Here is a 27,097-nt window from a genome sequence, read left to right on the forward strand (position 1 = left end):
TGTCCAGAGCTTACTTCCGGCCCTCGTCCTGGCTGCTTGCCAAGAGTTGCCAGAGGAGAATTTTCGCAATTTCATTCTGCCGCCGCCGAGAAGGCAGATTTCCACGATATCGAGCCGCCCGCACCCTTTCGACGAATAGCTCCACAACCACACCCCGGATCACGAATTTGACACCGGGACGTGAATCGCACGGTCTGATAGTATTTTTAAAGAACTTTTGAAGGGACGGGCACCTCGGATCGTTGACATAGAGGCGGGTGTGCAGGACTCAACACTTATTGAGCTCCTCACGGCTGCCAAGAGTTGCCAGAAGAAGACGTTCGCAACTTTGTTCTGCCGCCGCCGAGAAGGTAGGTTCCCGCCGTTTCGAGCCTCTCTCCACACGCAGAGGAGTCATATCACACATGAACAGCCAGAAGCAGGTGTGTACCAAGAACCAACACCCTCTCCAGGCGTCAGCATCACGTATTAAACGGCCACCAGCCCAACTATCTCACGCTATCCACAGGATAAGGGTAACGATATGTAGGTCCTCCACTCCCAGGCCCACCGTTATCTACCATCCTCCTTTCCCGTCCTCAATTATCATAAACGCCGCATCGCATAGGTATCTCATCGTTTCTTCGACACATCTACACGCAAGTATCAACAACCCATCGTTGGTTATGTCTACTCTGCCAACACCGATCTCAGCATGGCTAGGAAGCTCGGGTGCATCTTGTCGAGCTCGACGATCGGCGGCTTCTTCGGCTCGCCCGCCGTTCTCCGGAGCCGCTCTTGCGCGCGCGCTCGTCGCTTGCGTTCAGCCGCGATGGGGTTGGCGATTTCCTCGTCGTCCATGTCGTCTTCGCTGTCGCTCTCGTAGAAGTCGTCTTCTTCATCGAGTTCGAGGTCTTGGAGGTCGAGCTGAAGGGTTGGGTTAGTATCTGCTCTGCTCCTCAATGGTTGAGAAGCGGGAAGTCACCTCGTTAAGACCAAAATCACTGCTCTTGAACCCAGCAATCCCACCCATCATACCATCCGTTTCATCGCCTCCGCTAGAAGCCATTTTCTGCCTCGTCTTGTCCTGATGCCACTTCTTGCGCGCCGTTTGCCATCGGATCAAGGAGTTGATCTCACGGACTGCTAGTTGCTTGTCGATGAGTCCTGAATCCGTGGCACCCTGGAATAGCGCGTTCATATCCAGCTTTCCCCCGCCCCCAGGTCCTTTGCGGAGGAACTCGAGGATTCCCTCCAACCAGCCCATGAGCTGGTCAAAGAGCCCATTATCGTGAATGTGAACCTCGTGTACGAATTTGTAGAAGTCATTCTCGTGGCGTGCGCAAAGGTCGATGAACGATTGCACGGTTTGATTGGGGTCTGCTGAGACGTCTTGACGTTGGGCGGCTTCGATGGTTTTGATGGTGTCGTCGACGAACATGGCAAAGTCTGTGATGCTGTTGTAAACATTCGCAGATTTGTAGACGCGGACGAGGGGTTCGTAGAAGATCGAGAACAGGTCGCGGAATAGGTGTAGGGTTGTCGGCTGTTGAGCATTAGTGAATGTGCCATCTTTGTAGCGGGAAAGGAGTATTTTACCTCTTCGATAATCTGCATCATCATCAACTTATCGCGCTGCCTCATACACAGCTTGAGAAGCTGTTTCAAATGTGCAAACAGCTCCGCTCCGCTTCGCATCTCCTCGTCAACAAACTTGTCCGCGCTGTTGCTGATGGTGCTAAGCACACTAAAGCTACTCGACTTTCGGCTCATCGAACGGCTGCGAGTGTTTTCTACTGCGCTGTTCCACGCGACGTAAGCGTTGAAGACTTTGGTTATTTGCTCCGCTGTGAGCTCTGGCGAGATGTGCTCGGAGCGAAGAATAGTCACAACAACATCGACGCCTTCCTCTTGCGCCTCAAGCCTGATCGCCTCTTTGATATCCTCATTCGCCTGGGTGAAAGCTTTGATCTTTTCGACGAGCACAGGATCCTGAATCTTGGTCGAGGCGAGGGTATCGATAGATTTTTGAACAGATCTTACTCCATCGTTGATGGCCATTCCAAACATGCGCTGCATGAGGGAACGAGCGCCTAAGGGTTGCGCTAGGAAAAGATCTAGAACTCCATTCATGACGGCCGCTGGGTTGGCTATTCGAATGACGTTTTTCAAAAGTGTATATGGTACGAGAGAGTGAATCCTCTTCGCTTGAGCAAAGAGCTCTGGCGAGTTGTCCTCGGCAAGGAAAAGATGATACAGAGTGGCAGCGACTCTGAAATTATATCAGTATTGGTGTCTGCCATGAAATTAGAAGACCTACTCTATTCGAAGCCATTCGGCAAACTTCTGATACTCAGGTTTGAGTCCTGCTATCGTGTTTTTCTCGCGGATTTCCCGGAACAAGTGTGACAAACCATCTATACCAAATTAGTGTACGCTCGATTGATTTGAAGGTCACCACACTCACTGCGTTCTACAATGTCTCGCCGGAACTTCTCCATATGAACATCTAGCTCCGCTGCTCGCTTTCTAGCAATCTCGTAGAACTGCCTCTGTTCTTCCATGCGCTTCTCATCCATCTCCTTCCGCCTCTCGATATCCTCCAGTTCTTCCTCGTTGAGTTCGATCGGATTTCCGGTCAAGAACTCTACCATTGCGCTAGACTGAGAGATGATTTCGTTTTGCAGAAAGGTGCGTAAGAAAGCTCGGAGAGACACTCGTTGCTCTTCTCGGTACAGAACTCGTGGCTCTTTGAAAGCAACATTATCAACAGATCTTCGTGGGGATTTGCCGCTTCTCAAAGAGGAAGTGGATGCGTTCCGACGGTGGTTACTAAATATGTAGCTTCGTAAGCCACCGCCATTGTTTCCTGTATCATAAGGTTCTGGGGCTTCTTGCGTTGATCCTGAGGAAATGGAGTCTGCATCATCATCTGCGTCTGATCGCAACAACGAGTTCTTCTTGTTCTTCCTTGGGAGAGGAGACAAGACCTTTCCAGGTAGCTCTAGTCGTATTCGTTTGTGGACTTGTACGAAATCAGCATAACGGCGACCAACATAGATCTCTGGTTGCCCGGCTTTTTTGACTCGTAGGAGGTATTCCTGCCATTGAATTAGCGATTTCCGACTCCAATGCGTCCACAAGATTGGTAGACCTGTCGTTACTTACTGCATGTGTATGGTATCGAAGGTGCTTTTTGACAGACATGGTTCGCACTCCTGCTACGTTGACGTCCCAGCCATTTATTTCATGGCCGCTAGGAACATTGACGACAAGGCCATTCTCACTGGCGCCTCGCTCCACAACCTCAAGCTCCGAAAACCGGATACGCTCCTCATATCCTGAGGCTGTGGGTATGCCAGACACCATCATCAGTTCCACCAGCTTCTCAGCCTTCCCGGCCAGCTTTTTCCGCTTTGTTTCCTCTAACCGATCTTCCGAAGACGAGATGTGCTTGTTCGCAAATGATTCTAGGAACTAGAACATTGCAATAGCTCCGTTAGTAGCCATTCTTGTGCTTTGTCCAGTCGCATAACCTACAACTTGCAGCTTGTCCTGCCAAAATTCCTTCTCCTTGGCCTTGTTGAGAAACGGAAAGTTTCGAACATGGTGCACGAAGATATAGCGGAGGATAGGCAGTTCGGAATCTTCTGGGGGGACCTCTCCGGCGTCTGAGCGGAACGGGGCGCCAAATCGCTGGAGCGCGGTGGGTGAGTTGAGCTCTGAAATCTCGTAGTTTGTTTGTTTTGAAAGTAACTGTCGCTTTAGATCTACGAATCATGGTTACTATTTGTTTTCCTGCAAGTCGGTTACTGCGACTCACAATGTTCCTGCTTCCCGGTAAGAATGGAACCCTCCGGCGGCACAGTGTTTGTAGATAGCTTCGAGAAATTCGAGGTGCCTGCTCTGGCTGGTACCGGCCTTTTGACTTTCGATGGGTCTGGCGTCCCGGAACTCTGAAGGGGCGGGACGGTATCCATTGTGGTTGGCTCAACTGCGCCGTTTAGCTTGAGGGCCGGAGTTTGACGCTGCGGGGAGGTGTGGTCGATGGCCACCATGCTGTATCTTCGCGGCGCTGTGCAGGTTGGCCGGGACGGCGATGGAGGCGTAGATAGGGTCTAGGGGAAGCGTGAGGTATCGACGCGTGTCAATGGCGAGTAGCAGCGAAGGCGTTGCTCGTCTATCCCCCTGAGCAGCCGAGAGGTAGTGAAATAGGCCAGGAAGCAGTGCGAATGGTGGGACGAACCCGAAGCGGCAGAAGGTCAAGTCAGCCGCACAAAGCCTGAGTGTCGCGGCCGGGATGTGAGTAAGAGGGCAGCTGCAGCCGTCAGCTTTTGGGGGTGTGGAGGGGACCGTAGAGAGGCCATGTGCACCTGGGCAGATGGTCGACTTCTTGAAGATTGAGGCTGTGCCAAGGCCTGCTCCGTCACCGGGGAATGGCGCAGCTGGATCGCGGATGACGCTCGGGCTGCTCTAGGGCTGAGGTTGTCAATAATGTGACAAAGCGCGTCCCAGCACAAAAGAAGGAAGCCGCCCTGAATATCCACTGCAATCCTCACGGCAAATACGGCATGGCCAGGGTTCAAAAGGACGGTGCTGCCGTCAGAGGGCTCACCGGCGCCGCCGCAACGGGGGCTCTCAACTGGGAAGTGATGCGAAGTTGCATCTTGGAATCAGCCCCGCAGCAAAGCTTGGCCTATACCCCACCATGGACCTATGGACTACTATTCTAGGCTGCCCAGACAAGCTTGGCTGAAGTTGAATACAAGGGGCAATTCAAAGCTGTCTGGGGTGGCCCTGAGAGCTATCAGACTTGCCAGAATGGTGGCTTTACAGTTCGAGGACCTCAAGCGGTGCCAGGCAAGTGTGCACAGTCCTAGGTGTCTCTTAGCATAGGCAATGTGGAATAACTTCCCTGCAATAAGGCTGGGCGAATACGCCCGACGTTCATAATCAGTCAAGCCGCACATCATAGAAGAAGAGCATGTGTCAATTTTCTCAATTCCCTCAATTCCCTACGGTTTTATCTAGCTGCCCGAGAAGCAAATGCCCGAGGAGCAAATAGTTGTCCGCAAACGGAGAACCAGAAAGGGAAGAAAGCATACGAAAGGCCGAAGATGGCACGATGGCCTCTCAGCATTCCGAAGCTCAAAATTGGATAAACCCAGCCCCCAAATATTCTTACAAAGTGCAAGCCAGATATGAGCAAGCTCATTCCAAACTCTCATCATATGCAACCCAACACGACATGGCCCACGCGCCTGGAAAAGACCGCCTGGAAAGGACAGCATCACGCAAACCAGCTATCCTGAAAGTGCATCGAAGACAGCCAGAACATGTCAAGCCTGTGTACACAGAGCTAGTAGTTGAGCTCAGCGCTGCTTCCACCAACAGCATCGAGGTCCTCATAGCTCCGCAACTTACGCTCCGGGATCACATCGCGCGATTGGAACGTGCCAGGACCACCTTCCAGATTCCGGCCGCTGCTAGGACGACCCCCGCTTCCTCGCGGAGGCGTCAAACGACCAGAGTTCCAGCGCTGATTACGGCCGTCTCGCTGCTGTCGCTCGTATGGGCCCGGCGCCCGATTGTTGAATCTATTGCCGCCGTTTCGTCGAGGTCCTGACTGGTGTCGATCGTCATCCCCCATGCCGTTCCAGCTGCTCATGTTCATGCCTCCAGGGTTCATGAATCCTTGTATGCCCATGGAGCCTGGGAAGCCGTTGCCAACGCCACCCGGGATGAAGGGCATGGTGGAGAGGTTGAATCCGCGCGGCGTGCCGGCAGTGAGATGATTGTTCATGGGGAAATGTCCGTTGCTGTTGGCATCACTACGCGAAGGTGCGATGTGCGCAGGGTCCAACACGTAGACATTCACCAAGTTCACCTAGCACCTATTAGTTAGTACTTCTGAGCATAACGAATCCAAAATGTTTGCTTACATCTTGCTGCATCTTTTCGAACCACTCTGGGTGGCGCTTCTCAACATGCTTTCGCCAGAAAGCCCTGCCTTTGAAGAGCTTCGTGCATTCTGGCACCTTGCAGCGCCATTTGGACTCGTCTTCTTGCCTCACGTGCTTGGTGAGCTCGTCCTCGACGGCCTCTTCCAGTGGCTTACCACCCAGCTTCTTGATATCCACGCTATCTGGCTCGAGGATTTGGAGCAGCTTGTCTTCGTATGTCTTGACCCAATTGTAAGCTCGCTGGAGCTGCTGTTGAGTCTTGACACCAAGCTGGGGGGTCTTCTTCTGCTCAACTGGCGACAAGGCCATTTCGGCGTCTGCGCTTGACTCCTGCTTCTTGTACGGAAACGGGACACCCTCTGCTGTAGCCTTTGCAGTTGCTTTCGCCGCGGTGGTCAGACTGGACCGAGGTCGACGAAGATGGCCTCCAGGACATTTGCGAGTAAGCTCGTGAACAGAGTCACTCTCGAAGACGCAAAAGAAACAGAAGTTGAACACGCGACGAAGATATTCAATCAGAAGATCAAGCTTCTTCTTCTTGGCAAGCAGCTCCTCGTCGTCGACCTCGTCTTCATAAGCTCCTTCTTCATCTTCGTCATCCATGGTGGCATCCTCTCCTTCCTCCAATTCTTCCTCCACCTTCACTTTCTTGGCAGGGGCATTGACCGGAGGTTGTAGCCAGCCCTTAGTACGAAGCTCATCCACACGTTGTTCGATCTTGCCGACGCCATCGTATTCAGGTCCAAGTTCGGCATCCATCTTAGCAACCAATCGCTCGGCTAACTGTAGATCTCGCTCTATTCTCTCGGGTGCAGAGAAGAGGTCCCAAAGAGCCTTCTTTCGCGGGACCTGGGGTGGTTCGTGAATTCCGACATGGCAGGTAAAGTTCCCACGCTCTTCATCCATGATGGTCTTGCCGTTGATTGCAGCGAGCGCCTTACTAGCAGTGCCCACGGGTGCGGAGGACTCCGACTCAAGCTTGATACCATTGTCTTCGAGTTCTTCAGCGTCGCGGCCATCGCCCCGGTCCTCTTCCATTGGCTCATCCTCTTCAGGATTCAAGATTACCCAACCAATTCGATGGCATTTCTTGAGGGGATTAGGGTCGCTCAGACTGAGCCACTTGAAACCACCTGGACCTTCATCGAGGTGCTCTTTGCAGAAGGCCTCCATCTTGTCGCGACTAACTGAAGGAGATATGGTCTTTATGAGAAGCGTTGGCTGGTTGAGGGCGTTTTCGTCGCGAAGATCGCCACCTCTTGAGGGCAGGAGATCTCCAACACCGAGGACCTCATTAGCCGCAGTGGTCTCACCCTCCTCTTTCTCGACAAGACCGCCGGCGCCGTTGCTCTCGTTCTTGTAGATTCCCTCAAGAGTGAATTCGTCGAAAACACCCGAATCCAAATCCACTTCCCATTGCGCATATGCGGCTTGACGAAATTCTGCCAGCTTTGCGCGGAATTTGGCCTTGCACTCAGGGTCGTAGCGTTCCCTGAACCACTCCTCATTCTTGTGGAGACGAACAAAAGTGCGGGCCATCTGAATTTGCAGCTGTTCCTTGTACTCGTCGTACGCGATCTGGATCTGCTCCCGCTCCTTCCCTCGCTCCTCCCGAGCCTCTTTTTCACCCTTCAACACGGGCTTTCTGCCACCATTCTTCGCGCGCTCTTTCTCCTCCTTCATGAGCTGTTCCATGCGCCACCACTCCGCGAAGTAATTGAATCCAACTTGGAACTCGAGGGTCATCGGGTTCGGGACGGGGTTCGTCGTGAGCGTAGGCGTGAACGGTGACTCTTGGCCGGGGACGTATCTGTCGATTGTCGGCGGGACGGCGTGGGGCGATGAGCGGCGTCGACGAGGATGGTGTTCGCGCTCGTCGCGACCTCCTCCAGGGTAATAGTCATCCCGATCTCGTGAAGGCTGGTATCGGTCGATTGGTTGCGGAGATCTTGATCGTCCACGGCTGCCGCGAGGTCGGCGATCATTGCCTGCTGAAGAAGATAAGAGTGAGTACGAGTCTGAAAGAAGAGGGGACGAGTTGAGTCTGAAATGATGGAAACGAGTGGGATCGGATGTGGAGTAGGGAGGGTCACGTTCATGGATACTGGAGAGTAGGACGACGTGTAGGCGAGCATGATAACGAGTATCGAGAATGTCTTTTCTTACCAGGCGAACGGCGGCGGTACGAGTCGACACCGGCTTCACGGTTGCTAAAGATGGATTGAATCAGCAGGATACGTTGTCCTGACTTTCAAACGACATACGGGTATGAATCCATGGCTGGCTTTCGCTGCTCAAAGAGAGGCAGGGCTCTTTAACATGCGCCGAAGAATGATCGTGCTATCGATGGAGGTAGATGCTGAACCTGTGTCGGATTGCTGATTAGCACGAGAGAACCCCCGGCTAGACAAGCAATTATAGCTGTCTCGGCGCACGGGCGGCATGCGATTGCGACGGCAGGCGGTAGGCGGTAGGGCGACGGCGATGGCGACAATCGTCCGGGAGACTGTTTGCCATGACGGCGCGTTAGAGAAGGTCGTCATAATAACGGATAAGGGACGTGACGAGGGGTAAGCGGGCGGGCTAGTTAAGTGAAGACGATAAGAGGACGTCGGCCGCTTAGCGGTGGCATTCGCAGCGACATAAGTGTCCGCAGTAGGTGATGGGGAAGAGAAGAAGCTGGGAGGGGGCGGCATGAATCCGCGAACAAGGGCAAGGGCAGCGTAAGGTAGGGCTTGTACGGGGCGGGAGACGAACAATAAGGTGGAGGCCTAACAAGTATTGTCTGCACTCACGAGGACGTGCTGGTGGCCTGGCCTGACGAGAGTCCAGGTTGGTGTTGAGGTTTGGAAGGCGGCTGGACGAGCTGGAGCTGATGAGGCTGTTGCGCGGCAGCCACGCTCGGCCCGGCTTGGCGCGGGGGCTTGGCGCTCGGTTTATCCGTTCCCGTGACTCTGGCGAGCGAGCGCGTCACGGCAGGTCGGACCACCAGGCGATGAGGAGACAAGACAACCTTGACAAAGAGCAACCTTGGAAGACATAAAAGAGCGGGTGTCTGCTGAAGTGCAGTCTTATTGCTGATTCACTTAATCTTATACAATCTTAGCTCAAAACACTACAAGCCTATTATCTGTTCTTGCGCAGGTACCCGAAAAGCGTCTAAGAACACCCACCGCGTTTGCATCATGACATCCTACGTGCCGTCCCTGACGCTGCCGGCCTTCATCTTCGAGCACCCAGCTGCGTCAATCTTGCTGCCGGTAGCTCTGGGCACTGGCATTGGCTTCTCGACCCGCCGTATGTTGTTCTGCCTGCAAGTTTAAATATTAACTGATGCATGGTGATCCAGCGGACAAGAAGCATCATGAGCACCTCGCTCTGAAACAGCCGCCATACGACCCTCCTCCGCAGGTGTTCGGCCCGGTATGGACGGCGTTGTATGCCACCATGGGCTACACGGCCTACCGCGCGTGGAACGCTGGCATCGCCTCGTTTGACCCTAACAAGTTGCTCCTCGCCAAGGTTCGTAGTTTGCTTCTCTCTATTCACTCAGCTTTATTTGGGGTCACGCGTCGAGGCCAAACTCGTCCTACTGCTGTCAGCTTGAACTGGAGGACAGATGCCTCTCGTTTGCTTTCTTGCTTCATGTTCGAGATTCGACCAATGCTGATACCTCTCAGCAAGGAGCCACCCTCTACACAATCCAACTCGGCTTGAATCTACTATGGATGCCTCTGTTCTTCGGCCTCCGTCGCCCAATTGAAGCCACCGTCGATATCGTTGCTCTCACGGGCGTTACTGGCTACCTGGCCTACGTCTGGGGCCAGGTCGACCCCGTGTGTGGCTGGCTGCTCGCGCCCTATCTAGGATGGCTTGGATTTGCCACCTACCTCAGTGTAAGCCTAATGCTCTGGTTAAGGTGGTTGTCTTTACAGTACTGACGTTCTCGTGCAGGCTGGCTGTGGCTATCTGAACAACTGGGATTTCAAGGGCATGTACAGCGAGCCGAAGACCGAGTAGAGTGATGGAGAGGATATGCACTGGTTGTTGAAGGACTTGTAAAGTATTGCCACAGTGTCATAAGGTAATCTGATTTCGTCATTCGTCTAGGCTAGCAAAATATCAAAGTTGCCATCAATCGACCACTTTCATCCTGGGTTCTGTCTAGGGGTTGGACACATAACCGAAGCACACTTCCCGGTGGTGAACGACCGTGAATAGACTAACAGCCGGCTCAAGCGAACGACGTCGCGAGTGGCATCCCTCGCCCTCGAAATCCATAGTCGCCCCAACCCTCACTCCACCGCATCAACACTCCCCTTCCTCCCACTCCCCGCACTCAACCTCCTCACCCACCCCAACCCCTTCTTCAGTCCATCCACCACACTACTCCTTCTCCTCTTCCGCTCCACATCCTCCACCGTCCCAACCTCGTCACCGCTCTCCTCTGCCTCCCCCAACACCTCCCGATACCGCACTCGCGAACCCCGCGATGCCTCACCCGGATACGCAATCACACAACCGGCCTCCGCTTCAATCTCCCGGCGGGTGGGCCAGTCGCTCTCCCGCCTTCTTACTCTACTGTTGTCGGGTGGCGAGTAGTGCTCGCCATAGGTTGGTAGCGCCCAGTCCATGTGGGCGAATGTGAGTGGGGTTGTTGTATGTGGTGATGGGCGGGAGGGTACGGCGACGGCGTCTGAGCTTGGGTATATTAAGGGAGGCGCGAGCGGCACTGCTGCGATCTCGGCGGTCAGGCGGCCGAAGGAGAAGCGATGCGACCAGCGGGGCGTGCGCGGGGTGGTGGGAGTTGTTGTAGTGGTGGAAGGCGGGGAGGCGGGCAGGTCGGATGTTTGGAGGGAGATGCCGTGGGCGAGGGAGAGGGAGAGGGTGCGTGTGCGTGCTGCGGGATGAAGCATAGCGCGGTATATTGGTATATGGAGGAAATGTTGTAAGATGGATAGATTGTTATGTTTAGGGGTTTGATGCTTGGTGACATTTTGGACAGTGAAGGGGGAAGTGAATTATAAAGGTAATGAGTAAGGAGATGACGAAAGATGCCCCTCGTTCCCCAGGTTTTAGCCCATCCATGGATTACTCCAAAATCTCTTACCTCTACCATGGATTGAGCTATGTACGTCCGGCATTGGAACAGCTCATACTTCCACGTTAGCAGGATCACCCAACTTGGAGACACTGCTTGATATTGGTTGTAGCATTACGTGAAGTGGGTGAATGAGGTCAGGCATCAGTCTACTCTCGAACGTACGGCGCGTGTGGGGAAAGCTGCTAGCGAGTAGCTGTTGAGATTGTTTTGTGGGACGACGAAACCAGACCACGGTCTTTCGCCAAGCCTAACGTTCCCCACGGGGCCCCCTTTTAGCTCCCTATGCAAGCGATGGACCCGTACTATCTTGAACGACTTGGGAACGCTCGGAACTCTAATACGTGGTATTCTGGAAGTCACGTGATGTCGCTCGTGAGCTTCGCAACCATGGTTCTCCGGGTCGCTACCAAGAAGACCAATGGTACACAAGGCACTCAGAGCGTAACTTTGAGGCCGTGGCGTGCGGCTAAGCTCGCTGAGGGGAGACGAGGAGCGACTAGATCGGCTTGAGTGCGAGGAGGGGGAACGCGACACTATCAAAGAACTTGAGACTAAGGTTCATGATGAGAAGACGAACATGGCAGTCGCGAATGCGCTTGATGAAATTCGCAGCCGCAACGCCCGTTGGGAGCGTATAGAGAAAGAGGGCGATAAGAAGAAGGTTGATGCTGAGAATTCGAAGACTGTGGAGGATACTCAGCGCGACAAGGAAAATGCCGAAGATACTGAGTTCGCTCGGCAAGCTTTCACGAAGAAGCGTAAGCTTGAGAAAGAGGAGATTGAGAGGCCTGAGACACCTGCGGGAACGATCGACCGGACTAGTGGAGGTAGAAAAGAAAGATAGAAGCCGGGCCTCCTCGTCAAGTGCAAGAATACTGGCAATATATAAGGGCGAAGAAGTTGAGCATGGAATGGGAAGAAGAGGTTGAGAAGGGGGTGTATATCGCCCTCTGTCATTCTTAATGTACATACACAGAATCTGGGCTGGTACTTTTATGCTAGAGAAAACCACGGGAAATTGTAAGTAGCAACCTTGATATTACGGCTGAAGCACAATTAATGACCTCTTGCCGGCTGCTATCAGTGCTGCTCGAGCAAACTCTTGATAACCTAGAGAACATGCCAGATTTGTCGAGCCGAAATTTAAGGTGGGCTTCGAGGGGTCGCCGTCAAGCGGCTACCTGGTTGGGTTCCCCTTTAGAGCTTGTGCTCATATCTGTCGTGTACTTGCTAATGTAACCGAAAAGGCAGGTGAAAGAGGGCGTGAAGGGCGAGAAGGATATGCGCTCTCATTACTTTATCGTGTAGCGCGTCTACGAAGCGCCTATACTGATGGTGACTGTGGGTGTCTGTGCCGTGAGATGAGAGGGTTGAGAGGAACCAATATCAGTCTACAATGCTGTGAGAACGTCTCCCTACGCCGTGCTGTCATTGCTCGTGGAGTTGGAAGTTTCCGATGAGACCCCAAGCTTTGGGTTACACATCTAGTGTATACACCTTTCTGTCTGTGTCCAACGTGGCCGGTAAGGTATCTCCTTCAGAATCCAAATGCCTATCATGTAATTGAAATGGCGTCAGAACAGTGTCAATCAATTTATATACTGGTTCCATAAAAGTAGATGCGGAAGAGAGTTCACTAACTCACGAAGATTTTCCGAAAGAAATGCTTTTCCATAACATACATATCGGCACAATACGGGCGATAGAGATATGGACCGTACTATGCACACATGCTCCTGCCATTACATTGCAAGCGTGCCATCCATCATAATACTAGATTCGTACAGCAGCGCCTATAGGTTCTTCTTCGCAGCAACCCCATTCGCCTCTTTCTCCCTTTGCTCTAAGATGTACCTCACTCCCCTCTTGATTCCCTCCTCGAGGGGTACGATCGGCTTGTAGCCTAGCCTCCTCTTCGCCTTGTCAATGTTGTAATACCGCGTCCAGCAGCTGTATTGTACCTGTTGTCTGTTGAGATTCGGCGTCTTTCCTAGTAGCCAACATGCCAACTCCAGCAAGCTGCCCACCACCATCATAGTCCCAAAACTCAAATGCCAGACGGATTCAATAGGCAGGGTGTTGCCCGCCTCCTTCCAAGCCTGGCGAGGGAAGTCCCAGAAGTATACCGGCTGACCGTTGGTGACCAGGAACGCCTCGCCATCCACCCGCTCTGTGTCCAGAGGTATCGATGGAAGCTTTTTGTGAGTGGTAAGAAGAGCGACGACGGCGAGGAGATGCGCGTGAGCGACATTCTTCACGTAGGTGAAATCGAAGAGGTTCTGATTCTCGCCAATCTGGAACTTGTGCTGGCCTTTGAAGTAGGCGCTCAGCATCTTGGGCAGCAATTGGACATCACCTTCGCCGAATATGCCGGCGGGACGGATGGCGCAGGTGAGGAAGGAGGCGGGAGTGCGGTTGGCAGCGAGGACGGCTGATTCAGCCCAGACCTGATGTTGTATTTAGTTAGCGTTCTGTATCTATGATTTTTGGCAAGATGCATATCGCTCTGCTAGGGATTGGCGGAAGCTAGCAGCTCTACCGTCAATGCGCGATGGGCATCATGGGATATGACCCACCTTTGTACTGGTATAGTATTCAGGTTGTTCCTTTCCCGCGATCAATGGATACGTCTCGTCCGCATTGACTAGCTCTTCCTCGGGATTATGTATTACACTTGCGGAGCTCGTATGCACAAAGGCTTTAACACCCGTCTCCTGGGACACCTCTAGAAGCGCTTTCGTGCCATCCACGTTCACCTTGAACAGGATTTCATTCTTTGCGGTGTGGTGGGGGCTTGCGGTGTGGATCACCACCTCAGGCTTCAATTTCTGGAAGAGCGCCTTGGTCGCATCCTTGTCTGTGAGATCACCATCGTAGTAGGAGACATTGGGGTTCGAGCTGCGGTTCGAGGTCGTGCGGAGGTCGAGGACGGAGACGCGGGTTTGAGGGTGACGTTCGAGCAGGAGGTCAACAATGTGGTGGCCCAGGAAGCCGCAGCCGCCTGTTACGAGAACATGGCCTGGCGAAGGCACTTGTGAGGAGGACAAAGCCATTGAGGATGAATTTGAAGGAGGAGTCTGACGGTTAGGTGCTGCTCAATTGAGACGTTGCTGGTGGTTCACGAGGCTGGCGGCAGGGATGCGGTGAAGCTTGGGCCTTTTAGACCCTGACATCAGCTCACTATATCCATTACTACAGGCGTGAATACTTTCTGAATTATTGCAGGAATCCATAGATGAGGTGTAGTTGTGGTAAATTGTTACAATTCCATACAAGGGTATGTTTTCGTACTCGTCTCTTTCAAGAAGGTTGGGCGAGCCTGTATGCTTGTCTGGAATTGTCTGAAAGGCCTCGATGAACTTGTACGAATTTGAACGAGAGGGAGTTTCCTCATCTTGAGCAATTGGTAATACCGCTAGGCCAGCTCAGACGGCGCTATGCTGCAATGCTGTGCCATGGACTTGGACATACCACTAGAAGTGGGCACGGATAGAAATTCCAGCACGTCTAATCAGCTCACGAACTTCTTTTCTAATCAACGGCCCCGTGCTTCGTCTTAAAGCTGCGTGTTTCCAAAGAATCATTGAGTCGAGGCGTTTTGATTAGAATAGAGTAGCGGCTAACAAGTTGCTCCATCTTGTGCAAACTGCTTCCAATATTCCGGCTCAAATCCCTCCATGCTCTCGACGAACTTTCCACCTGCATTGACCCAGCCCTTGATCCCGCCATCCAGAGTCAAAGCCCGTATAGACGATTCGCCGCCCTTTTCGGAAATGAAGTCGGCGAACCAGCCCGAACACCGGGGGCCCCGACCGTTGGACGAACCTAAGGGCGAAGCTTTAGCGTGCGGACTACAGATATCAGGAATGGGATCCGTGACAACGTCTGCGATGGTGTGCTGCAACTCCCGCTGCGTTCTTTGTCTTGTAGAATGGTTCTAGAAGGTTGCACAAGCGCCCTCCACGAGCTACCACGTGCAGATGAGGCTCTTGAGCCTATTCAGCCTTATGAGGGCCCAAGCACAATACGTACCGCAATAGAACGCCACGTCCTTAATACCGGCTCGCGTACAGAGGTCGTAGAGCGCGGCCCGGTTCAGGTAGAAGCTGTGAGCCGGCAGATTGAGACTCCCTTTAATGGTCCCACCCTCGTAGTCGGTCCGGCGCACGTCAACGAGGAGCAGCTGTCCCGATCCAAGAGCTGGAAGAGCGGCGTCGCGCGTGAGGAGGGGCGCAGTGTGCTGTGGTGCAGGGAATGAAGCGTGCCATGGAGCCGTGGGTGCTTCTTGTGCCATTTTAAATGGAGGGTCGGGGCTTGCCTTTACCAAGGGATTCCGGATCGCAGAGAAGTGCTGTGAATCCGAGGGTGAGAGGAGTGCAGGCAGTCATGTCACCCGAAGCCTTCGATAGGCCCTTCGTCGGCTGATATTGCAAGGGTCTCGAAGACATGGATCGCTTCCCGCCGCCACTCTCCGCGCATCACCAACTCGTCCGGTGGCGGTGCGTGGTGGCGCGGAAGGACAGATTTCTGTAACTCCAAACCAACCGCATGGCCTGAGGACGGCGTGATTTCCAATCCGCTGCCGCCCCTGTATAGCTCCAAATATAATCATTCCAAGAGTTTCACTAACATGCTGCTGTCCTCCCCGTGTCATGTTTCCGCTCCCTATTAGTTTATATTGCCCTGAATAATCCCGACTTCCTTTGTCTCGACCGCCACACCCATGTCCTCAACATCCACTTTCTAGCACCCCCCATCTGTCCTCTTTGACCCAAACTTTTCAATAAGGCGATTGGCCAATCCCTCCCACCCGCTCGTAACCACCGAATATACATATAATCCGCCAGAGTACTCTGTCTGTAAGTAGGACTCTCCGCCTCACCCGGACTCTGCACTGGATGGACCTCTGCTAACACCTGGAGTACCTCAAGGCCTGGCTCGGACAGCAACAGCACCATGCGGACCGCAGCGCACGGCTTCTACCTGGCAGTGTTCGCGCTGCTGGGGACGTCGCGCGCGGCATCGCATGCCACCAAGTCACATCCGCTCCCGCCGAACGTGTGCGAAGTAAGCAATTTCTCCTTCGCGTGCCCCGCGCCCGCGGCCGCCGTGAAGATCCAGATCCAGAGGAAGAGTCCTAAACGTGTGCCGCAGTTTGAACCTGGAGCTATTGTGTCGGATGCCTGCGCCTCCTACTCCACCCTCGAGAGCCTCAACGACGCCATCCACCCGTACCTCCACTCGATTACCCAGAATACCGACTTCTTCTCCCACTACCGCCTGAATCTGTACAACAAGAAATGCCCCTTTTGGTCCGACGAGAATGGCATGTGTGGGAACCGCGCCTGTGCCGTGAATACGCTGGAAAATGAGGAGGACATTCCGTTAGTTTGGCGGGCGCATGAGCTGGGAAGACTGGAGGGACCAACTGCTCAGCACCCTGGCAAGAGACAGCAGAAAGAGCGTAAGGCCAAGCCTTTACAAGGAAAGCTGGGAGAAAACGTTGGAGAGAGTTGTGTGGTGGAATATGACGACGAATGCGACGAGCGTGACTTCTGCGTGCCCGACGATGAGGGCGCAAGCGCAAAAGGTGACTACGTGAGCCTGAAAGACAACCCGGAACGCTTCACTGGGTACGCCGGCGCTGGATCTCAGCAGGTCTGGGAAGCCATATACCGCGAAAACTGCTTCTCCAAGCCCGCGAGACCCGCGGAACTGTCCAGCGGCAACACGCCCCTTGGTGGTTTTGGAGCGCCTAATTTCGAAGCCGCGAATGCTCTACAGAACGTCTTGCGCGAGCGGAGCGTGCAAGCCAGCGTCCAATCCGCCATCGCGCAGGGCGGCTCGTCCGGCTTCGACCCCATCGAATTCGACGACGACTGCCTCGAGAAGCGTGTCTTCTACCGCGTAGTCAGCGGCATGCACGCCTCCATTTCCTCCCACCTATGCTGGGACTACCTCAACCAAACCACGGGCCAATGGTCCCCAAATCTAGCATGCTACGAGCAACGCCTGCACAACTTCCCCGACCGCATCTCGAACCTCTACTTCAACTACGCTCTGATCCTACGCGCCGTCGGCAAGATAAAACAGCACGTCGCCGACTACGAATTCTGCTCCGCCGATCCAGAGCAGGACCAAATCACCAAAGCCATGGTGCTCCGCCTCGCCTCGGCCATGCCCTCGGGCGCCGCCATCTTCGACGAGAGCGTCATGTTCCGCGAGCCGGGCTCCGGCGTCACACTGAAAGAAGACTTCCGCAACCGCTTCCGCAACGTCTCGCGCATCATGGACTGCGTCGGCTGCGACAAGTGCCGCCTGTGGGGCAAAGTGCAAACGGCCGGCTACGGCACCGCGCTGAAGGTGCTCTTCGAGTTCGACGAGCACGACTCGAGCAAGGACCCGCCGCTGCGCCGCACCGAGCTCGTCGCGCTGCTCAACACCATGGACCGCCTCAGCCACAGCCTGTCGGCCATCAAGCAGTTCCGGCGCATGATCGACGAGCGCGACGGCGTCAAGACGTTCGAGGCGTGGCCGACGGAGGAGGCTGAGGCCGTGAAGGCGAAACTCTCCCTCGACGTCGACGCGGAGAAGGACGAGCAGGAGGAGCCTGTGGATGCCGCCGACGACGACGGCTTCCCCGACTTTTCGCGCTCGAACCGCGCGGGCCTGACGTTCATGGAGGAGTTCTGGGAGGAGTTCGACCTCGTTTCGCGAGCGTTTATCTACGTGTTTAAGAGCTGGTTGGCGATACCGGAGAAAGTGTGAGTTTAACCAAGAAATCCATCCACCGACACGATGTGCCGAAGTCAGGAAACGCAAACTGACGATTCGATTTTTTTTCCCCCTGGGTACAGATTTAAGATCTTCATTATCGAGATGTCCCGCGTTTGGGACTACTGGCTCGGGCTGCCGATGCGGCCGCGCAGTTGGGAGTTGAAGTTCCCGGGAAGGGATGAGCTTTAGAATGCCTCGGGGTCTTTTGAGGTTAACCGCGTGTGTGTACGCAAGCAAGCATTATGACAAGGCGCTTCAGGCATTGGAGGGGAAACCATGGCCGGAGTTTTTGAGATGGGCCATTGGAGAGGGTGTTTATTGCTTCTTGTGTACAGATTTGAGTCTTTGATATACTTTGATCATACTCGTATATATAAAAGAGCTTGATGTTGCTGCTGGTTGCCATAGTCGTCTTGGACGTCGTCTCTACGCAACATGATAAACAGGGGTACACCTCGCAATAGTTGTTGTCAGTCTTCTACCCCTAAGAGCAAGCAAACACCACCCGCACCACACCAAGGTCAATTATAATATCAACTTTTCCCATTGAATCCCATTCAATACTATCTACCCCATGGCATCCCCACCACAACTCAGAAAAGCTTCAAGTGTGGCTCCGCTCTCCCCTCCCCAACAGCAGAGACGTTGGGTCGCCTAGCATCGTATATCCCCACCCCACGCCCAATTAATTACATCCACCCACTCATCACCACTCCATCCATCCATCCATCCATCCAACCCGCTTGCCATCTTCCCTTCTTTGCCATCCTCCCATCCATCGCATCGCCCGGAAGAGGTTTATCGGAAAGCAACACATTAAAACGGCGGAAGTAGTAGTCGGTGCGATTCAAGTCGCGGAGTCGGCAATCGTATCCGTGGTATCAAAAAGGCAGTTGGAAAAGTTCTGCCCGAGTTGAGAGAAAAACACACAAAAAAAAAAGGAAAGTTGAGTCGAGTAGAAGGGGGGGTCGCTATGCATGCGACAAAAGCTGGAAGTCGCCGGTCCAGGGGAAGAGTTGGTCAAGGGAGTTTTTTCCGGTCGCCAGTCCGGAGAATGTACCATCCCACCAGCCGGACCATACTGTCCCAGCCCATCCACCCTTCCAGCCGACCACGAATCCAGCAAACCGCCAGGGGATGTGTGGGCATATTGGGCAAAATAAAAACACGCAGAACGCCTCTAGATGCACACCATACGTACCATATGGAAACCAAAATCGATCGACAAGAAGAGAGGTTTTTCTTGTGCCTCCCAGTCCCGGGTGCGCCCCCGTTCCGTACCACTAACTCCATGATGGAAAATTTGTACAAAGTGTCGGAAACCCCCAAGCCCGTTACGTCGTAAAGAAGAGAGATGCTCCAGCAACTTCTCAGCATCAGAGCGGACCTCGCCCATTGCCGTTGCCATGCAGCGTGCCGAACAAGTGTTCTGGTGGAACCCGGTTGAGGTTGCTGCTCTTGTCGAACATCTGTTGGTTTGCCGGCACGTAGCCTTGTTGCTTTTTGCGCAGTCGTTCGGCGAGAATGCCGAGGACGACGACCAGGAAGGTGATGGCGAGAGCAATGGCTAAGCCGATTAGGACAACGAAGCCAAGGGCCAGATGTTTTTCTAGGACGGTTAGATGGGGTTCTAAGGCTGTAATACAGAGGGAATGGGGGTGCAAGGTAAGGGGCAAACAAGGGGAGGGGGGTTGTGATTCGAAGCTTCTCTGATCGTAGTTGACGACGAGAAATATATACCTACTCTTAGAGTGGAAGAAGTTTTGAGGGTTCTCTACGAAGGCTTGGGACAGGCTTCCTGGGCTATTGGTGCCCGTGTTCGACAGGATGAAGGGGGTAAAGGCCGTTCCATTGAATAGAACCGCAGATGCGTTACCGAAACCGGTGACGTTGACCTGTCCTAGGACTAGTAGAACCTGGTTGTTCTCGAGGAGATCGGTTTTGTCGTGGTCCTTTGATAGAGAGAGGACTTGAATACCGCGGATATCGGTACCTGCACCGAGGCCAGTAGCAGCGGGGACCCATTTCTCACCATCGAACTTCTCTAGGAAAGCCGTGTCATTGCTAGCGGTTCCAGCAACCCAGAATTGCGAGCCGTCATTGTTGGCAGGGCAGAACGCAGTGACGGGACCAGGAACCGTACTAGCGCCAGTGAACTCGGTAAATTCATGCTTCTGAGCATTGAACGTTACCAAGGTCGTGGTATTCCCATTAACGGTAAGGTTTCCGGCGATAAGCAGGTTGTTGTTGGAGATCCAGGTCATGGAGGAGACGTTGCCTGAAAGGCCATTGCCGGGTGACACCCACTGACTACGTTCGGTATTCCAGATACACACAGATGGGCAGCTCAAAGCTCCCGCCGAAAGGAAGTTTCCGCCGACATAAACGTCCTTGGAATCTGGCTGGGGTGCAATGGCGGTCACTGCGCCGTCGCTGCCTTGAAGGCCAGCGGGTTGAATGCTGGCATATGAGGCAGTGCTTAGATCGTAAAGTACCAATCCCCCAACGTTGTTGGTATTGACCTTCCCAGAGATGACGCCTCCCGCAAATAGAGTGGTTCCATAAGCTGCGACGGAAAGGAACACGGAATCAGAGTTGATACCGTCACCCATTCCAGTAACAATGTCGGAGTTTGAGCCATTGACGAACAACAGGTTTGTGATATTAGCGCCATCGGATCCTGTGGCGGCAAAGTGGCCAGCCAAGAGCGTGATATTCAGGTTGTTTTCCGTGTAAATGAGACCAGTGACAACTCCAGAGATCGTTTCCTGGCCGTTGATAGCTCGCTTGCGCAATGAAACGGACGAAGTTTGTGGTTGAACGCTGATCGGGTACTGTTCAAGTCCCAGAGTTTTGCCTGAGGTCAACTGAACTGCACCGCTTGCACCAAAGGCTTGGGAGCTGACAGACCCAGAGAAAATTGGCGCTGAGCCAGGAATTTCGGATTGGGCCATAAGCACGCCGGAGACGGAGATGGTGGTGAGATTGAGGTTGTGTAGCCAATTCTGGCGAGACGGAACCCAGATGGCGGAGTTGTCCGTCGAAAATGTCTTGTCTTTGCCGGATCCAAATACACTGTCAAAAGTGCCGCTGATATATAGACACTCCTCTGTAGTGTTCTCTTCAGTGAAGTTGAGAGGGACAGGCACCATGTACATGACCACTCCATTGACACCTGCACCAAGAGGCGACCATGCTTTGTTAGTAGTCGAGTACGCAGCAACACCCTTCAATCCGGTACTCTTGCCATCCTCGGTATTGGTAAAGTTGCCGCCGACATAAAGGGTGCTACCGTTCTGGTACATTGTCATAACTTCTGAATCCAGACCTTTCCCGGGAAGGCTGGTTGCATTGCCACCACTAACAGAGAAGATGTTGCTGAATCCGTCGCCTGTGAAGTTGCCACCAACGTACAAAGTGTCACCGTCTACGAGAATAGATGTGACGGGGGCCTGGCTAGGACTCAGACCAGCGCCAGCAACGTCGATAGCAGAAGTAGAAAAGTCGCTGCTGACAACCTGCTTGTTTGTATCATATTCGAATAGGCCGTTCAGGCCACCAGTGGTTGGCGAGTTCAGTTCGAATCGGACTCTCTGAGCTACGACTGTCAATGGCCCTGTTTGGCCAGCAACGGGAGTAAGCGTGATAGTAGGGCGGAAAGCGTCGTCGTTGGCATCCACGTAGCCATAGTAGATTTGATCGTACTTGTCGAACATGTTGGTCTGGAACAGCTCAACGGACTGGAATGGCTGCACTCCGGTTCTAGCCGAAGCAGCCATCGTGCCGGTAACATTAACTTTGCCACGAGTTCCGCAGGTGTTGTCTATAGTGCATCCAGGAGTGAAGATGGTGACGGTGTAGTTGCCAGACTGCTTGATGTCAGGCTTAAAGACGACCTCAGCAGAATCGGCCGTGATATTTGACCCTTGCAAGTTGGCAGTCAAGTATTGGGCGTTGCTTTGTCCTGATGGGGAAACACTCCAAGGGCCGGTAGACGATGAGCTGGCTCCAGTGGTGCTGACGCCGTCACAGAGGGGCTCGTTGAAATCATTGACAGCGAACGAATAGATGTCATTCTCGAACAACTCAATGCCACTGAGCCCTGCTCCTTGACCGTACCAGGCAGAGATGTCGATGCGGAAGCTGTTCATTCCAACGGTATTGACGAAGTGGAAGTCCTGGAAGGTGTTGTTGTTCTGCGGTAGCGGACATCTCGAATCGCAATATGCCGTCTCGCCGGCACTATTGATATAGGTAAAGTTCATGATGCCGCCGTCAGGAAGTGCGGTGAAGCGCCACTCCTTGGTACCTCGATCAGACTGCACGGTGTTGTAGAGACGCAGCTTGGACGGTTGGAACCCAAATCCAAAGTTCGCCTGCCAGAAGCCGGGAGCGTTGTCTTCCAACAGCCACGTATTGCCTGGGCCATCCTGTGACCCAGTCTTGCAGATGATATTTCGAGGATCGCTGAAGCCAGCAGTGGTTGTCGTTGCAACGGCGGTGATGTTGGCAGAGCCGACGGGAATAACCTGAACGTCCTTCTCTTTCGGTGTCGTGGTATTTCCCAATCCATCAAACGTTCCACCAAAGATGATGTTGCCGTTGGATGCCTTCGCGATGGTCGTGACAGGTCCATTGAATCCTGAGAAGGGCATATTTGTCCAATCCGTTATCCAAACAATTGCGTTCTGAGCACCTCCGCCGGTGAAAGATCCTCCAACGTAGACTCTGCTAGCGTCTTTGTCACAAAAGAGGGCGTTGACAGATCCATTGAGGCCTGGGAGAGCGGTGATGTTGGCGTTGTCGACGTTGAGAAGGGCAATGCCTTGCGCAGCGACGCCGCCAACGCTGGTGAAGTTCCCTCCGAAGACTATGCCCTGCAGGGTGCCATTGGAGATGAAGGGACACATTGCGCGGATTTCGCCATCGGTTTCCTGCAGTGACGTGAAGACGCCATTGGGGAATCGGGTAAGCAGCGAGCCAGCGCTCGGCGATGCGGCATTTTCGTTCTGTCCTTCGAATTGGTAGAGGGAGATTGAGTCGAAGTCGCCGGCGAGGGCGACGCGGCCGAGGTCGGTCAAGTCGAGATCAGGTGAAGCAATGGGAGCAAAACTGAACGCGGTCGCTCCACGGGCAAGCCAGAGCGACGCGAGCAGCGTCGCAATAGTGCCCGCCCGGGAGGCCAGCGACGAGGACACCATCCTCATTGCCTGAGCCGGGCGACAGCGATAATTGAGGGGGGGTTCCGTAGAGGTGTGGGTGAGGGTGGTGATGTCGGAGGACAAGAGCCAGGCCTTGGACGACGGTCAGGAGGAAGCCGCGGCGGGCATGACGATTTCCAAGGATGCGGAGTGTTGCAGACGGGTCGAGGGTGGTGATTGGTGGTGGCGCGGGATGTGAGGAGCCGGTACCTAGCCTGCTGCAGCGGGCGCAGGGACGCTATCGACAACTAATGCAATGCTAGAACGAGCGACTTGGGGTGAGGACGGCGAGCGAGCGTGTTTGAGAGCCGTGAAGCGCTCCTGCTGCGTGTTTGAGGAGGTGAAGGGGCTCGCTGCTGGTCGCACGGGCGGGACGAGGGCGAGCAGCTGGCTGTCCTGGAAACCACGCAGCATTGGCACGCGCTAATTTGCTTTGGGCGCGCTAAAAAGCTTGACTCCCGCCGTGCGACCTCTCGCTGGCCCAACGCCACCGCCGTTAAGATGAGATCTGCTTCGCGCGAGCTGACGCGCCCAACTTGCTGCGCGCGCCCCGATCAGAGATGAAGCGGCCACCGTATAAGAATCCGCCGACGGCCTGCGGTTTGAGCGAGCCGGCCGAGCTGCTCGCCCAGCGACCCAGCCGCCTGTCTGCCGTCGCGCAAACCACGGCCAAAGCCTTGTCTGGGCCAGCAGGGTATCACCAGCAAAAATCGGTACGACAGCAGCCCACACAAATCACCCGTCACGCCGTTGGATGCCACGCGCGGCACGAGAGACGGCATGCACTCCGCCGGATGGGGCTCTGGGCGTGCCAATCCGCCACCGGCTGCTCCCATCCTCACGAGTTCACGATGCCTCCGCGGCTGCCAATGGGTAGACGGCAGCATGCCGGCCTGGTCACCTCGCAAACGTCACGAAGCTCAGCCTCGTTGCCTCACAACTGACGTGTCGAGCCGCGAGGGAGTCGCTGCGGGAGCAAGGTTGGCTCCATCCTGCAGCCCCGAGACCCTCACTGTTTGACCCGCCCACCGGTAAATGATGCGTCTCAAACAGCGTCGCTGGCCTTCATGAGTTTCTCCTACTCGTAGATTCCCTCTCTCTTCTCTAGAAATACCATTAACTTCCTGTATCCCATTGACTCTATCGGCCGATGTCGTATGCTCTTCTCTGCATCCTTGCTCCCGACATCACTATTCCTTGCGCGCGTGTTTCACCTTGAGCACCCTTGCGCGCACATCTCAGTCTCAAACAGGGCACACACGACCTCTTCCCGGCAGGTGAGTGATGACTCGCCGGAAACTCGTCTGCCACGCTCTCGCGGGCTCTGCCGACCGTTCAGACGCCCATGCTTCTAGTGGTCGTCAACTATCAAAGCCCTATTTATAGCCTGTCACGATCACCTTCTCCACTACGTAGCTCCCCAAGGCGGGCACCAACGTCAGCATTCTCGTATCCTCCGCGGACATCGTCACATTGTCACAGACTCGGCGCAGTGCTGGCCTTGTCTCATATCACGATCCTCTATAGATAAGCATGCCTCATCCGCTTTATCCAACACGTGATTGATGGATGAGAATTGCCTCAGTAGTGAGCGCCGATTAAAATCGGGTTGCCAAAAGCGTGTAAAAGGTTTGGGAAGGTGTAGAAGCAGCCCAAGAATCTGTTAGATGTCTTTGCCAAGTTCGCGCCCTTCCGACTCTCTTTCTCGAGTCTAGGACAAGTATACCACTATCCTTTCCTTGAGTCGTAGACGACGAAGCTCAGATTACAAAGGTAGCACATCAAGCTTGTAGACTTGCTCCAAATTAAGAGCCTACATCATGTTTAGATGTATGTAACTATCGAAACTTCTAAAGCACCTCATGCAGTAGAAACAGGAGTGTATACAGACTACTTTCTTGCCATTATCAATCTCGTCTATTTCAAACTCGCGGGTATACAGCATTCTACATCGCTCTTCTCATCATTTCATCATCAAGCATAAATCATAACGCATAAACCATCAAGAACCCCCAATCCTCTCATACCCCCTCCTCCCCCCTTTCCTCCTCCTCCCCACCCATCCACCCCCTCACCTCCCCCGCAAACCCAACATGCAACCGATCCACCACATCAACCCCAAACCGCAACCCCACCCTATTCCGCCTCCTCAACTCCCCTCTGCTCATCACACACCCACACCCCCCACCCCCCTCATCCCACTCCACGCCCCTCCCATGCACCGCATACGCAATCGTCAAAAACGTCGCCTTCCGAAACGGCAGCCGCTTCGCCCGGCTATACCACACATCCGCCGCGCTCAGCCCCACCACCGCGTAGATCAGCCCCAGCAGGATAAATAGCACATATACGCGCACAACATACACGGCGCGCGGCGGCTCGCCCACCGTCGGCACCGTCGCGGTGCCAAAGTAACCCGCCGTCGCGACGGCGGCGATGGACTCGGCGAGCACACCGAGGATGCGCGCGTAGTGCGCCGTCGTCGGCATGACGTAGAACGGCTCGAGCGTCATGCGGAAGGTGTAGTCGTTGCGCAGGTACAGCAGCCACGGCACCGCCGTCATGTACCCCGCCAGCGCGTCCAGCGCGACCGTGTCGAGCGCCGTCGTGTTGGACCCGGGGCTGGCGGTGCAGTTGTGCATCGTGCGGCCGTCGTGCGCGGCGCAGGCGCTGACGTGCCAGCTCATAGTAGGGGTGCATTTGACGCGCGAGATCCAGACGCCGGGGAGCGGGGAGTCGGTGATGCCGGCGGCGGCGCTGAGGGGGGAGGGCGTGTAGGCGCGCATCAGCGAGGCTTGGGCGATGTAGGTGGTGCCGCCGAGGGGGATGCCGCTCGGGGTTTTGGGCGAGGCGGTCCACATGAAGATGGGCATGTCGCCCGGGGTGGTGGTGTTGGTGGAGCCGTCGGGCCAGGTGAAGTTGACGCTGGGTTTGCCGTCGACGAGGGCGGCGGCGTAGTGGACCTCGTCGTTGGCAGCTTCGCAGGCGGAGGTCCAGGTGAGGGTGACGAGGCCGGCGTAGCGGACGGCCTGCGTGAAGCTGATGTTCATGGTGGTGATGGGCCCGAGTTCGGCGTCTGCGGTGCTGAGGCCGCCGCGCCGGCTGACGATGGCGCCTTTGTGCGTGTCGGTTATCATCTCTAGCACGAAGTCTTTGTCGTCGAAGGTGCTGACGAGTGGCCCGGAGCCGGAGTAGCCCATCGTCTTGGACATGCTGAGGAGGCCTTCGGCGGGCTGGAGCACTGGCAAGCCAACGACGCCGTGTTGGTGCGTTTGGGGCGAGTACCAGCCCACGTTCAGGAGGAGTGAGCTGACGGGGACTATGGCGGTGCCTATCAACATAATGGTTGCCAGGGAAGCTGCGCGAGCAGGTGAGTATTTCCAGACTGTTAGCAGTGAGAATGGTCCGGTGTCGATCATCCTATCCAGGTCCGCTGCTGTGACTGACGTCCGGTGGGCGATCGAGAAGGGGTGGAGCAGGCCGAACTCCAGGCATATCTGACCGACGAGGGCGGCGGCGGGGACAAACATGGCGACCGATGCGATGCCGGAGTAGAACTGGTCGACCTTTAGGTTGCCGGTACGCAGGACTCGTCTTGACCAGCGGTCGTAAGAAGGTCCTGAATACACCCATCCGAGAAGAGCAAAGATACCAAGTGTGTACAGAAGGAGGCCGCGGAGATGCCATTTCAAGGGTTCTTTGAAATCCAGGAGGCTGTCGGTAGCTAGCTTCTTATCTGGTATGTCCTTGGACTTTCGAGGTTGTGTTTCAATATCGGACCATGCGTCATCTTGGAGGTTCTTGTACGAGGCCATTTTGGAGTCGAGGTCGTCATCCTTTTCTGAGATTGAGCCCTAAGATATATCAACTGTCCATTTGACTATCCATCTCTTCAAAATGTTGAGGGTGTGAGTCAATATATGAAAGTAAGGGTATGATCCGAAGAGGTGGCTGCTGATTTAAGGCTGTGCGGCCAAATAGCTAGAGCGTACATGAAACTAAGAAAGGTAGGGTTGACTATGACATGATCCCCACCCTGGATGATGAGGTGCATAAAAAAAACTGATGCCATT

The 27,097-nt window shown here is 54.5% G+C and overlaps 12 protein-coding genes across 12 annotated transcripts; 3 read left to right on the forward strand and 9 right to left on the reverse strand.

Moving 5' to 3' along the window:
- Positions 1–445: 445 nt before the first annotated feature.
- BDZ99DRAFT_85285 (uncharacterized protein) lies at positions 446–4,221 on the reverse strand. Its single transcript, XM_033728966.1, has 8 exons — positions 3,803–4,221; positions 3,520–3,749; positions 3,148–3,456; positions 2,447–3,080; positions 2,300–2,396; positions 1,579–2,251; positions 965–1,525; positions 446–906 (listed from the first exon to the last, which is right to left on the reverse strand). Exons 1-8 carry the CDS (start codon positions 4,035–4,037, stop codon positions 670–672), a joined length of 2,976 nt encoding a protein of 991 aa, XP_033573748.1. The 5' UTR covers positions 4,038–4,221; the 3' UTR covers positions 446–669.
- Positions 4,222–5,239: 1,018 nt separating this feature from the next.
- Positions 5,240–8,390, reverse strand: BDZ99DRAFT_85325 (uncharacterized protein). Its single transcript, XM_033728967.1, has 4 exons — positions 8,207–8,390; positions 8,109–8,152; positions 5,922–7,933; positions 5,240–5,866 (listed from the first exon to the last, which is right to left on the reverse strand). The coding sequence occupies exons 1-4, from the start codon at positions 8,218–8,220 to the stop codon at positions 5,339–5,341; spliced, it is 2,598 nt and encodes an 865-aa protein (XP_033573749.1). The 5' UTR covers positions 8,221–8,390; the 3' UTR covers positions 5,240–5,338.
- On the reverse strand, positions 7,875–8,774 carry BDZ99DRAFT_85348 (uncharacterized protein). The gene is made up of 2 exons (XM_033728968.1): positions 8,109–8,774; positions 7,875–7,933 (listed from the first exon to the last, which is right to left on the reverse strand). The coding sequence occupies exon 1, from the start codon at positions 8,636–8,638 to the stop codon at positions 8,237–8,239; it is 402 nt and encodes a 133-aa protein (XP_033573750.1). The 5' UTR covers positions 8,639–8,774; the 3' UTR covers positions 7,875–7,933; positions 8,109–8,236.
- A 353-nt stretch (positions 8,775–9,127) lies between these two features.
- BDZ99DRAFT_489950 (translocator protein) lies at positions 9,128–9,962 on the forward strand (the record flags this gene model as incomplete). The annotated part of the gene is made up of 4 exons (XM_033723023.1): positions 9,128–9,239; positions 9,292–9,464; positions 9,623–9,838; positions 9,897–9,962. 4 exons carry the CDS (start codon positions 9,128–9,130, stop codon positions 9,960–9,962), a joined length of 567 nt encoding a protein of 188 aa, XP_033573751.1.
- BDZ99DRAFT_465577 (uncharacterized protein) lies at positions 9,748–11,353 on the reverse strand. Its single transcript, XM_033720576.1, has 2 exons — positions 10,182–11,353; positions 9,748–10,026 (listed from the first exon to the last, which is right to left on the reverse strand). Exon 1 carries the CDS (start codon positions 10,856–10,858, stop codon positions 10,238–10,240), a length of 621 nt encoding a protein of 206 aa, XP_033573752.1. The 5' UTR covers positions 10,859–11,353; the 3' UTR covers positions 9,748–10,026; positions 10,182–10,237.
- Positions 11,354–11,433: 80 nt separating this feature from the next.
- Positions 11,434–11,890, forward strand: BDZ99DRAFT_523362 (uncharacterized protein; the record flags this gene model as incomplete). Its single annotated transcript, XM_033725798.1, has 2 exons — positions 11,434–11,487; positions 11,537–11,890. The coding sequence occupies 2 exons, from the start codon at positions 11,434–11,436 to the stop codon at positions 11,888–11,890; spliced, it is 408 nt and encodes a 135-aa protein (XP_033573753.1).
- A 949-nt stretch (positions 11,891–12,839) lies between these two features.
- BDZ99DRAFT_479183 (uncharacterized protein) lies at positions 12,840–14,099 on the reverse strand (the record flags this gene model as incomplete). Its single annotated transcript, XM_033722217.1, has 2 exons — positions 12,840–13,493; positions 13,623–14,099. The coding sequence occupies 2 exons, from the start codon at positions 14,097–14,099 to the stop codon at positions 12,840–12,842; spliced, it is 1,131 nt and encodes a 376-aa protein (XP_033573754.1).
- Positions 14,100–14,665: 566 nt separating this feature from the next.
- BDZ99DRAFT_479184 (uncharacterized protein) lies at positions 14,666–15,340 on the reverse strand (the record flags this gene model as incomplete). Its single annotated transcript, XM_033722218.1, has 2 exons — positions 14,666–14,931; positions 15,079–15,340. 2 exons carry the CDS (start codon positions 15,338–15,340, stop codon positions 14,666–14,668), a joined length of 528 nt encoding a protein of 175 aa, XP_033573755.1.
- Positions 15,341–15,695: 355 nt separating this feature from the next.
- Positions 15,696–17,902, forward strand: BDZ99DRAFT_465581 (endoplasmic oxidoreductin). Its single transcript, XM_033720577.1, has 3 exons — positions 15,696–15,905; positions 15,978–16,113; positions 16,201–17,902. The coding sequence occupies exons 2-3, from the start codon at positions 16,003–16,005 to the stop codon at positions 17,812–17,814; spliced, it is 1,725 nt and encodes a 574-aa protein (XP_033573756.1). The 5' UTR covers positions 15,696–15,905; positions 15,978–16,002; the 3' UTR covers positions 17,815–17,902.
- Positions 17,903–19,199: 1,297 nt separating this feature from the next.
- On the reverse strand, positions 19,200–23,030 carry BDZ99DRAFT_523365 (uncharacterized protein; the record flags this gene model as incomplete). Its single annotated transcript, XM_033725799.1, has 2 exons — positions 19,200–19,432; positions 19,568–23,030. The coding sequence occupies 2 exons, from the start codon at positions 23,028–23,030 to the stop codon at positions 19,200–19,202; spliced, it is 3,696 nt and encodes a 1,231-aa protein (XP_033573757.1).
- Positions 23,031–23,132: 102 nt separating this feature from the next.
- On the reverse strand, positions 23,133–23,511 carry BDZ99DRAFT_85432 (uncharacterized protein). The gene has a single exon (XM_033728969.1). The coding sequence runs from the start codon at positions 23,436–23,438 to the stop codon at positions 23,235–23,237; it is 204 nt and encodes a 67-aa protein (XP_033573758.1). The 5' UTR covers positions 23,439–23,511; the 3' UTR covers positions 23,133–23,234.
- Positions 23,512–25,237: 1,726 nt separating this feature from the next.
- On the reverse strand, positions 25,238–27,042 carry BDZ99DRAFT_422004 (uncharacterized protein; the record flags this gene model as incomplete). Its single annotated transcript, XM_033716965.1, has 1 exon — positions 25,238–27,042. A coding segment is annotated over exon 1 (1,602 nt), but the record flags the coding sequence as incomplete, so codon positions are not given.
- Between the last annotated feature and the right edge of the window lie 55 nt (positions 27,043–27,097).

Source organism: Mytilinidion resinicola, assembly GCF_010093595.1.
Source record: "Mytilinidion resinicola strain CBS 304.34 unplaced genomic scaffold BDZ99scaffold_15, whole genome shotgun sequence".
In the NCBI taxonomy this organism is placed as follows: domain Eukaryota; kingdom Fungi; phylum Ascomycota; class Dothideomycetes; order Mytilinidiales; family Mytilinidiaceae; genus Mytilinidion; species Mytilinidion resinicola.